Below are 11,371 nucleotides of genomic sequence, written 5' to 3'. Positions count from 1 at the left end.
CACAGAGAAGGGGCTGCTGCACAAGCACTGAAAGGCTCTCGAGGGCCAGTCCCCCACCTTCGGCGGCCTACCCCCTGCCAGCCTCCTGCCCCATCCCCAGGGGACAAAGATCCAAAGATCATCTTCAAGTGATGCCGCCCTGCTCACCCCGCTCAGAAGCGCCACCTGCATGGGTCCTGGGGCGCCTCCCCGCCCCCCCCCCCCCCGCCCCGCCTCACAGCTGCTCGGCCTCCCCCTGCTGGCTGTTGTTGGGACGCTCTGAGCCGTGCCCTCTATGCTTGGGGGAAATTCCTGTCCCGGTGTTCCCTGGAGAGCTCCGCCCTCCCTGAGGTTGCACAGACCCCCAGCCTTATCTGAGCGTCCATCCTGCTTGCAGGTGTGCTGCTGGCCTGGCCAGGGCTCCCAGGGTCCTGGTGGTTTGTCCTGCGGGCCCAGGCTGGGGCACAGGGCCTGCTTGCCTGGGGTGGGGGGTTGGCGCTCAGCACGCAGCCAGGGACACGCAGGGAAGGACTCCAAATCCTGCTTCAGAGAGTTTACTTTCTGCACAGGCTGATTCAGCATCTCTCAGCTCTGATGCCAGCAGCAAATCTGAACGTGTCCCAGGAGAGGACTGGAGGGGAGCCAGCTGCCCAGCCCAGGTCCCGACACAGGGCTCTTACTTTGGGTGCGCCAGGTAGGGAGAGAGCCCTGCCTCTTGAACCTTGTCCTCCGGCCCACCTGCTGGGGGAAGGTGTGGGGAGGGCAGGGGCACAGCTCTCTGGGCAGCCAGCCCTGTAGCTCCAGCGGGCAGGACAGAAGAGGTGGGCGGGCACATGGAGTGTGCAGCTGCTGGGCCCCCTACTGAGCCCGTGTCTGGAACCTTCTGGTCCCCTGGCCTGGCTTCTCCCACCTAAGCTTTGTTGTTTGCCCCCCCAGGTCTTTCTGGCCTTCTACCATCTTCCCCAGAGTGGGAGGCAGTGGCTGGCTCAGTGGGCCCCAGGCTGCAGCTATCTGTCCATCCCTGCGAGCCTGTGCCCTTAGGCCGGCCAGGCACCGAGTCCCCTGTGCGTGTGCCTCAGAGTTTGTGTGGGCAGTGGCCCCTGGATTGGAAGGGAGTTGGTCTCTGGCTTTGACTTGCACACATACTCCTTTTCCTCCTGCGCATGCCGCCTGCCCTGCCTTCGGAGCTCCTTACCTTGGCGTAGCTGCATCAGGCTCCCCCTACCCCCGCCAGCCCCGCACAGATGCTCCAGGACCAGTTCTGGGACCTCAGAGCAATGGCTGATCCCTGGCCCTTGAGGCCAGAAGGGGCCTGGGGAGCTGGCCCGGCGGTTTTCCTTCCTGGGGCTCCCATGTGCTGATCATCGTGCACGCGTAGGTGTGGATGTCTGTGTTTGACTGCAGCCCGAAGAGAAGTCAGCCCTCTCCTCCTCCTGTGGTTGCCCCAAGATGGGCTTTTCTCTGTGGGCCCTGGCCTAGGCCAGTGGACGGACTTGTAGTCCATGTCCATCCGTCCGTCCGCTCTCTGATGCCCCCCTCCACACCCTGGCAGATCGCTCCGAGGCCTGGCAGCAACATGGAAAGTTCTGCATAAGCTGCCACCCTGCCCAGGGTGGTAGAAGGGACGGTGACGGCTGGGCAGTTTCCCAGCTCCTGTCCCAGCACTCGCCCTTCAGACTCCTAGCCTATGCGAGACTTGTTCTCTTCCACTCTTGAATGTCTGCCCCCAGTCTCAAGTTTGGGGAGGCCAGGGGATAGGGGCCGTGTCCCAAAGGATCCTGACCAGACCCTTGCCCTGTGGCAGAGATGGGAGGATGGGGGTGGTGGGAGTGCCCCAGGACAGTAGAAAGCTGGAACAGCCCACAAGAGGAGGCAGAGGTGGGGTGGCACGGCCTCCAAGGGGAACCTGGTCCTTGTCCCGTCTCCCACAGTCGGTTTTATCCTGGGCTCTCAGCACAGAGACAGCAGAGGGGCCTCCCTCCAGAAGCCAGTTAACCTCGAAGCACCCCCCATCCCAGCCCAGGGCCTAAGTCTTTTTCTACCCCCACAGTGGAGTGGTGGATTCACCCAGGCCGGTCTCCAAGGCTGCAGGACCCAGACCAGCCCCTGTTCCCAGCCAGGATGACCCAGAATTCATCCCTAGGGCTCCCCTCAAGACACTCTCAAGATTAGACCCTCTCCCCCCACCCCGACCTAGACCCCATCAGTGCACTTGCTGCACAACCCCCGCCCCCACCCGAGGGACTTGGAGCCATCTGGTCTGGAGAAGGAGCTCTTGAAGCCACCTGTTCCCTAGAGGGCCGCGGAGCAGCCAGCAGGGAGGTGGGGCCCTTTGAGCCTCTCCCCAGTGCCTCCCCTCCCAGTCCTTCCTGCCTGGTGGTGGGGACGTGCCCAGACAAAGTGGGGCACAGAAGGGAATTCGTATTTGTTCGCGCCCTGTCCCTGGGGCCAGCTCACAGCAGGTGCTTGCTGAGTGGCTGTGGATCCATTCCAGAAATACCCAGGTCCGCTTTCTTCCCAGCACCAGGCCTGGGCAAGCTGTGCCTTTGTGTACGCCGGCAAGTGTGTGCACGGGTGCGTGTGTTGTACGGAGGTGTGTGTGCGTACGTGTGCACACATGTCTGCACACGTGCGTGTCGGGGGGAGCAAGGCCCTGCCTTCCTAGGAGTCTCGTCCCATAGATGGTTGTTGAGCTCCCAGACCAGCCCAGATACCTTCCAGGAGTCGGTCCGCACAGGAAGCTCGCTGACTGGCTGCAAGGGGGGCCTGCCATGGGTGCGCCTGGGCCAGACAGCAAGCCTGAGGTGGTCTCCCGGGGCAGCCACACCAAGTGGGCCTGAGTAGGGCTGGAGCACTCTGGGGACCTGAGCTCCAGAGCTCTGTGCTGGGTTCCTGGTGGTGACAGGCCACAAGAGGGTGGCTGGGAAGCAGGGGTGGCTGCAGAGCTTGGGGGAGCTGGTGACGGGTTCTAGTTCATTTCTGAGTTCTTGGGGATCCTTGCACAAACCACTGAGGACTCTGGCTGATCTGGCCTAAACCCTAAATCCTGGGGATGGAAGAAGGAAGTGGAGCCTGGCCTGGGCAGGAGGGACCCGTTCTGCTCACCTCCAAGGTCATGAGTGGCCTGCCCAGGCAGTGTGTAGACTTGGGGCTCGTGCTAGTCCCTGCATCCCTGAGGCTTAGGGAGGTCTGGCCTCCTGGGGTGTCAGGGCTGGTGGCCCAGCATAGCTGTCCGCCAGGCTGTTGGAAGGGGGGTTGGAACCTATAAGGGAGATGCGCGGGCATGGGAGCCCAGGAACAGGATCTGTGTCTCCACCTCTCCCTGCCTTGACCTCGGTGAGTTAACCACCGTCCGGTCACCTCTGAAAGGCAGGTGGGGATGCTCTTCTCAGGGCTAAGAGAAGGTCACAACTTCTCCGGTATCTCCCAGCAGATGTGGGCCCCAGTTCCAGCCCCTCTACTTCCTGCAGTTTTGGGCTCATCCCTGGGAAGTCAATGCTGAGGGAGGGTGTGGAGGAAAAGGAGCCAGGAGCCAAGAGGTACCAGGGGAACAAGGAGTCCCTGGGGGGGCCCAGGGCACCAGGAACAGCCCTCGAGTCACCCCTGACATTGCAGTAGGAAAGCACAGCCTTGGGCGAGTCACCCTGCTGGTGAGAAGATTTAGAGGAATCTTGGGGTGATTCAGACACAGGCCATGGGGGCCATGGAGAGCAAAGCCTTCCTTCTCTAGGACCCTCCATGGGGCCCCCGTTTTTTTCTGCTGGTATCTGTTGCTGCCCCCAGGGGTGCCCTTCAATGCATACAGTGAGGACGCTACTGGCAGACGCTGGGGCAGGGCTGGGAGCAGGGAAGCCCCCTGTGCGGGGGCCGGGGGACAGGTGTCCTGTGCACCTGCCGCAGCTCCCTTCCCGCTGGGGAGCCTCTGCCCCAGCCCAGCGCTGCAGTAGCCCCCCACCCCTGATATGGTGTGCCGCCACCCACCTCCCCCCGAGGCACCTCGGAGCCAGCACTGAGGTTGGGCTTTTATTGGAGGGTGAACATAAATAAAAAATGGGTGTTTGGCGGGAGAGAATGGGAGCGCTATTTACAAATGTACATCATGGGTCCCGGGGCTCAGAGGAGAGTGAGCAGGGCTGCAAGGACCCAGAGGACCGCGTGGGCTACCAGCCCGGGCACAGAGTTCTGAACGGAGGGCTGCTGGCCCCGGGGCCCCCGCGTCAGGCCACCCGTCCCGGCCTTTTGGAATTGTAGTTCTGGGATGATGTGATGGATCCAGGCATAGTGGGAGGTGACACGGATGTAGACACCTGGGCGGTTCCGGCGAGCGCAGCCCTCGCCCCAGCTGATCACCCCCGCCTGCAGCCACGACTGGCCCACCAGGCACACCAGGGGTCCCCCTGAGTCGCCCTGTGAGAGAAGCAGAGGCACGATCAGAGCCCACGGGCCCAAGAGCCAGCCTCTGTGGCACCCAGGGGCCCGCACCCACTCTACCTCTCCTTGTCCCCCTCCTCGCTCCTCCAGGAGCGTCCCTATCTGGGACCCCCCACCCCACCACCTGCTGGCTGGTCTTTCCTTTTCTTCTCTGGGATGCCCATTTCCCTAGCACCCCGAGACCGCCTGTTCTGATTCGCCTCCAAGGGGCTTTCAAAGGTTGCTGGCCCACTGCACACCAGTGAACTGGATGGCCGTATTGAGTGGGGTCCGGGGGCCTGCGCTTCCCAACTGATGGAATGCCAGGCTCTGGGGCAGACCCGTCTATAGGGGCCTCCTGGACCCAGCCAGGCTGGCTCCCACCTCGACCTGGGCTTAGGGAGCAGGGCTCGGCCTCGGGCACAGCCCACCCGGTCCCTACCTTGCAGGCGTCCTTCTTGCCCTCGGCAAAGCCAGCACACAACATGTCATCCTTGATGGCTTTCGGCTGGAAGCCGGACTCGGCATCTTTGCTGTAGAGCAGGTTGCACCTGGGCGTGTCGATGATGGGCACTGCGAGCTTCTGCAGGACCCGCGGGTTGGGCAGGCGGTCTGGGAGGGCCGGGACAGCCTGCAGGTCAGCGCGCTGGCTTACCGAGCACCCCACGGGCCTGCGTTCTTAAGAACCACAGCTCTGTCCCTCCTCGTTTCTTGCTTGGGTTTGGACCTGGGCTCTTGCTGCCCCCCTTCTCCCTGCTTGCCCACGGCTCCTTGGAGCTCACTTTACCCCCTCACCCCGTCGGAGGAGAGATGCACGCATACCAGTCAACAGAAAAAGAGTGTTGGTCGCAGTGGTTCTCCCCCACACACACTGCCCTTCTGCAGGCCTGTCCCCACCCTCACCCAGCTCTGCCCCATTACCTTCCTCACTGGGGCTGCCCCAGCCGGTGACCCAACAGTTCAAGCCCGTCTCAAAGACGACCGAGGGGTCAGGCACACACACGGGGAGGATATAGTTGGTGAAGGTCACCGGGGTATCCAGCTCCACCAAGGCCACGTCGGCACTGGAGGCCATGCCCTGGTACAGGGGGTTGCTCTCCACCCGCTTCACCCGGGCGTACACGGCGTGTGGGCCTGGCCTCACCAGCTGCCGTGCCCCAAGCAGGACCTGGTACAGGAATGTCTGGGAGGTGCTGGTGGGAAAGAGCAGAGGGCTGGTGTGAGGCAGAAGAGAGACTGGGAGGGGTCGGACGGAGCTTCAAAACAGGGAGGGGCTTCGTGGTTCCTCTGAGACCCCCCCCTCACCGCCGGCCACCGTGCCTGCCTGAAGTCCTCAGAATCGTCCTCCCCGGGCGGGGGGGGGGGGGGGGCGTATGGTGGGGTTAGAAGCTGAAGCAGCTTTAATTCCTGACTTGAGTGTACACCCTTGGCAAGCCCGATGGCCTTGGGCAAGTCACCCGGCACGTTCCCTGGGACTCAGTTTCCTCCTCTGTGACTGTCCCTACTTGGGAGGGTTGGCAGAGTTGCCACCCCCAGGCTCCCGCTGGGGGCCAGCCTGTGAGTCTTCCTTGAGTAAAGGACCTGCTCCCTCTGAGCCCACATTTCTGAACCTCAGATGTCAAAGCATCGCAGCACTGGTGAGGCAAGAGACCAGGTGGGGGTCTGGGGGCAGGTCGCTCCAAGTCTGGTGGTGTGGGGGACCTCAGCCCTCAGGCTCATCTGGAACCCAAGTCCCAGTCGGAAAGGGAGTGTCCTGGATTTGAGGTGTGGGAGGGGGGCAGGGAAGAGAGCCAGGATGTGGGCTGAGCCTGCAAGCATCACCGGGCCATGGCCCCAGGCCTGGCAGAGTGCCTCACTGGTGAGACCAGTGGGGGGGGGGGGGGGTCGTCCTCCCTTTGGGCCATGGCGCTGTCCAAGGTGCTGGGTGTGGAGGGAGCCTGGGGCCCGCTGACTCACTTGGAGAAACAGTGCGCGGCCGTGAGGACCCAGCGCTCTGTGATGAGGCTGCCCCCGCAGAAGTGGCTTCCGTTGCGCTGGATGCTGACCTGCCAGGGCCACTCGCCCTCCAAGGCGTCCTGGCCGCCCACCATCCGGTTCAGCATTCTCCGGCGCCCGCACACTAGGGGACAAAGCCGGAGCGGCACTCACTGGGAGTCCTTCTGGTTCCTAGGCCCACACTCCTGTTTCCACTTTCTGCCCAATTCTGGGCCGTCTTTACCCTTGACCTGCGGGGAGACCTTGGGCAGGTCAAGGGCGTGGACGACCGGTCACAGGCAGACGCCTCCTGGCTGTGGGAAAGCCCCCCTCCCCCGCCCTTCACCTCTGAAATGGTGACCTCAGGCCTACCTCCCCAGTCATGAGACATGGAGAGGATTCAGATAATTCTTGGAAAGGTCTTGACCCAGGGCCCGGCAAACAGGCTCCGGGAGGGACAGCAGGCACTGGAACGGTCCCACACACATAGGTGACCCTGCGGCGTCTGTTACTGTTACGGCAGAACGATTTTAGATGGCCCTTAGCCTCTCCGCTGTCATGCTTCCCTGCCCGCCTCCCCTGTGCCTGTGCGTCATGCCTCGCTGGGCTCCCGTGTCCGCTGCACTGCCTGTCAGGCCTTCCTCCTCTCCTGTCTTGGCTCTCTTTCTGTGGAGCCACAAAAAGATTGGATTCTGGGCCTCGCTCCGGGCTGTGTGCGAGCCTGGATTCTGGATTCTGGGCCTCGCTCCAGGGGTGTGTGCGAGCCTCTGGCCAGTCTTGCTGCTCTCAGACGGGCCCCTGCCCTTGACCCCATCCAAGGGCCTCAGATGCTTACCACTTGATGCCACGACTCCCTGAGTCCCTGGAGGTGAGAAAAAAGGGGGTGGTCAGCCCGCTTTGCCAAAGCCAAGGTCTGCCTCTCCTCTGACCACTGCTGGTCAGGGCAGCCCCTCCTCCTCCTTAGGGTTCTTCCCAGAGTCTTGCTCAAGTCTCTGCGGTCTCCAGGGAGTAGAGAGAAGCCAGCCAGTGGCATCATGGGTCAGCCCCTAAAGTACCGAACACCTGTCCGGCATCTCAGTGTGTTCTGTAGTTGGAGCCTGAGACCCCCCTGCTGGGCCACCCCCCCAGGGGAGAAGGCAGAGGGGTCGGAGTAGAGTCCATATCCCCAGGACCCGTCACCCCCCACATCTCTGGACGCAGTGAGGCACACAGGAAACCTCCACCCCAGCCCAGTGTCAGCAACACTCTAGAAATACCTGCCAGTCTCCCAGAGCCTCCAGCGTATCTGGTTGACTGGGGGTTGGGGAACCTGATCAGAGCTGAGGTGGGGAGAAGCTGTCCAGTGAGGGTGTGGCAAGTTCATTCTCACCAGAGGAGGTCAGCAGGCCCCCAAAGGGGAGGGGCTGCGGGGGCGGAGCCATGCTTCTCCATGATTTTGGGGGCTTTCACAAGGCCCCCTATGCTTCCTGCTAGAGCACCGTTCTGGGGGTGCGCTTCCCAGTGCTGAAGGTGGGGTTGGACGATGAAGCTGTGATGGGGAGGAGGTGGCCCCAGGGGGCTGAGCAGGCACAGGCAGGACTGTTTTCGAAGCAAGGGTGCCAGGCAGAAGTGTGGGGGCAGGTGTGCTGCCCAGGCCGGTGATGGGGACAGAAAGTCTGCCCTGGACATTCCAGTGCCTGATTTGTGTTAACAGATGCCCTTCTAGAGTGCTGGAGGTTGTTCCCTCCAGCCCCCTTTAACTAGTATAAAATAATTTAATTGGACTGAAGACACCCGACCAGCTGCTCTTCCTAAGCCCTGATGGCTCTGCTCTTGGTTGATGCATCAGCTCACCCCAGTCCTCGTGGGCACTGACGTCCCTTCAGGTTCATTCCCTCCCTGTGCAGATTCTCCAGGGCCTTCTGGTTCTCCCCACAGCCAGCCCCCCTTCCCTTACATGCAGCTGGGTCTGCTGTCTGCACCCAGGATCAAGTACGCACTCCTGTGGCCCAGTGGACCCCCCCCTTGAGTCTTTGCAGACTCCTCAACCCAGCTTCATGCAGCTCTCTGCTTCTCCTAGAGGTTGAGCCTTCTGACCTCTGGGTGCTTACTAACAACATCCCTCTGCCTAGAGGCCCTTTCCTCCTAGTCCCTACTCGTGTGAATCCAACGAGTCTCAAGTGAAATGCCACTTCCTCCGAGCAGCCCTCCTGGCTTGTGCGGTCTGTCTAGGAAGCCTGCCTCCCGCTCCTGAGCTCTCCATCCTCTTGCTGGGCCACACAGAGCTCTGCCCACCTCACTGTGGAGGGAGAATCATGGTCTCAATTCACCTAGGGACCCAGGAGCTCAGTCCAGGTGGAGCCCCCTTCCAGGGGCCCTGAGCCCAGGGAATGTATAGAGAGAACAGCTGTGGGGGCTGGGCTGACCAGGAAGGCATACTATGGAGTCCTGGGCTCTGCAGGGTGGGTGTCCTGTCAGGGGCTGGGTGAGCCACCTGGGGTGTTAGGCCCCACGTTTGGGCCAAGGTTCCCATCCTCCTATAGCTGGTCAGGCTCGGCTGGTGGGGATGGGAGAGACCCAAGCTTCTAGTAGGTGGGGGGGTGAGGATGGCATTGAAGGAGCCCACAGCTCCTGCTCACAGCTGTTTGTGGATGCACGCTGCTGTTTCCACTTTGGCAATGACCGTGATTACTCACCCCATTAGGAGCAATCATGGCATTACACCCCAAAGGGAGATGGGCTTCCTCCAAAAATGTCATTATGCCTGTGCCAGGAAGCCAGAAGGCAGGCAGCGAGGGTTGGGGAGGCCCGGTGGAGCCTGGGGAGACGGGGGCCTCCCCACTGAAGTGCCACCCTGGTGTCCTCTGACCCCTGGTAGGAAGCCTGGAGCCCCGGCAGAGTCGAAGCCTGGGGTGACCTGGCCCGGCACTGGGAGGTGACTTGAGGACAGGGAAGTGAGGTGGCACCGGGCTGGCCAGGCTAGCCCAGGAATGCGGGAGTGTTTCCTGGGCAGGGAGCAGCCTGCCCTGTGGGAAGGGGCCTGGCAGGTGGGGTTCCCCTGGCTGGCACCTGCTGACCCTGACCCAGGGTTGGGAAAGGGGAAAGAGAGGCAGGCCTTGCTCCTCCCCACACATCCTCCCTGCCCGGCGGGGGCAAGAGCCTGCACCCCTCGCCCCCCACTCTACGGTGAACCCCTTCCCGCCTCCTGAGGGTTCCCAGGCTCAGGTGGCATCTCAGCCACCCCTCCCTCCGCCCAGCACAAGGTGATCCAAGGCTTTGGAACCTGGGGGTCCCAAGTCCAGATCCTGCACACATGCAGCCCTGTGTCTTTATCTGGGGATGGGAAGAGACTGAGATGGGAGGAAGCAGAAACCCCAAATCCAGAGCTTGGCTGAACAACAGAGCAACAGAGAGAATGGGGGCAGGGGGCAGAGGGAGGAGAGCCCCTCACATGTTTCTGCCACAGGGTCCTCCTGGACCTGTGCCCCAGCCTCATCCTGCCTTCCGCACATCACTGCCCCAAGAGTGAACCTTGGAGCCTTCCCCCCTGCCCAGCAGTGCCCGCTGGGCGGGAAAGGGAGGCCGGCACTGCAGCCCCAGGTCTGGCTGGGGAGTGGGGGATTTTCTCAAGCCCCAGGCAGCCCAGAGGGCGCCCCTCTGGGCAGGAGGCGGACTACCTTCCTGCAGCACCCAGTACTCACCAAACCACAGCAGCCACAGGAGCAGGGCCATGGCTGGCCGCCACCTCATGGTCTCAGCCTGGCTGGGGCACCCGGCCGGGCGCAGTGGGGGCCGGAGGTCCGTGAGCACTGGCTCAAGGTGCAGGGCTCCATGAAGTGGGGTTTTATGCTGGAGGTGAGTGTCGGCTTGGCTATGCCGCCGGACCTGTTGGCCCGGCCCGCCCAGCTCCTCTCAGCGGAAGGAGGTGCCCCAGAACTCCCAACTTCTCCATGACCTGTGCCTGAACCCCGAGAGAGCAGACCCCTCGCCCCAAAATACCTTAGAGTCTTGGGGCAGGGGTGTGCCCGCCCCATTTGGGTGCTTGTGGTCTGGGATTCCACCATCACTGACCAGACACTCCCCAACTGGCCACAGGCCCCACATAAGCTGATGGCAGCAGGCCCACCACCCTCCCTGTTTCTTTCATTCATTGATTGGTTCATTCATTGATTTATTGAGCACCAACCTGGTATCAGGGCATCAGGTCTGTGGTTTACCCTGATGAGGACGGGGACACGGAGAAGTCCGGGTCACCCGTGCTTACAGAACCAAGGGCAGGGGTGCGCTGCGGGTGTGGGGGCAGTATCCCAGCATCCCTCACGGGCCCTTGCCCCGGGAGGACCTGCGTCCCGGGACCCCCCCAAAGTAGGGTGGGCCCGACCCCGGTCCCCTCCCCGGGGCTGCACCATTCTACCGCGCGCCGTGGGCGGAGGGGCTTCCCGGCACCGGAGGGCCGGGGCGGGCGGGGCGGAAGCTCGTTCTGGGAAGACCGGGCCGGTGGGCGCGGCTGCCGGGCTCCGGGACGTGCGGCCGCGGCGGAAGAGTCCCCAGAGGAAGTTATTTGGGGCACGGGGCTGACGTCAGGGCCGGACTCGGGGCTGGGGCAGCCGCTCCCCGCCCGGGCCGCGGGGTCCCGGCTCGGGACCGGGTGCTGTCGGCCCCGCCAGCCCCGGCGGGTGGGCGCCGGGCCGCGGACGGAGCCCTGTCTCGGTTCCCCTGCCTGCGCAGCGGGTGCGGGCGCGGACTGGGAGTGAGTGGGGCCGGGGTCGCCAGCCGCGGGGCGCGCTGGGTGTGCGGCAGCCCCCGGCCCCGGCCTGCGTGGCGCAGCGGGCCGGCGCGGGCCTGCCCCCTGGTGGCCGCGGGCTGCAGCGCGGGGCGCGCGGACCCGGTGTCTCCTGGGCACCCCGCCCCGCCCCGGCTTCTCGCTTTGGTCCCCCTGCGGGGGTCCTAACCCCCATTTCGTTCGCCGGTTCGTCCCTAGCGCACGGTTTCCTGAGCACAGGCGGTGCCCGCTACCACCGACCCAGCC

At 63.4% G+C, this 11,371-nt stretch overlaps 1 protein-coding gene across 1 annotated transcript; it reads right to left on the bottom strand.

The window, feature by feature from the left end:
- Nucleotides 1-3,995: 3,995 nt before the first annotated feature.
- On the bottom strand, nt 3,996-10,198 carry PRSS27 (serine protease 27). Its single transcript, XM_032327583.1, has 6 exons — nt 10,044-10,198; nt 7,199-7,225; nt 6,346-6,508; nt 5,311-5,582; nt 4,832-5,001; nt 3,996-4,386 (listed from the first exon to the last, which is right to left on the bottom strand). The coding sequence occupies exons 1-6, from the start codon at nt 10,090-10,092 to the stop codon at nt 4,093-4,095; spliced, it is 975 nt and encodes a 324-aa protein (XP_032183474.1). The 5' UTR covers nt 10,093-10,198; the 3' UTR covers nt 3,996-4,092.
- Nucleotides 10,199-11,371: the final 1,173 nt, after the last annotated feature.

Source organism: Mustela erminea, chromosome 20 (assembly GCF_009829155.1).
Source record: "Mustela erminea isolate mMusErm1 chromosome 20, mMusErm1.Pri, whole genome shotgun sequence".
NCBI classification, from domain to species: Eukaryota; Metazoa; Chordata; class Mammalia; order Carnivora; family Mustelidae; genus Mustela; species Mustela erminea.
Note: the sequence above shows the minus strand (reverse complement) of the source record. Positions and strands in the feature narration are given on the sequence as shown.

Coding starts and splice junctions, on each gene's coding strand:
- PRSS27 (XM_032327583.1), bottom strand. CDS start 10,092: ATGAGGTGGCGGCCAGCCATGGCCCTGCTCCTGTGGCTGCTGTGGTTT. Junction 5,583..6,345: donor GCCGCGCACTGTTTCTCCAA/GTGAGTCAGCGG, acceptor CTTTCCCACCAG/CACCTCCCAGACATTCCTGT. Junction 5,002..5,310: donor GGGCAGCCCCAGTGAGGAAG/GTAATGGGGCAG, acceptor CGGCCCTCCCAG/ACCGCCTGCCCAACCCGCGG.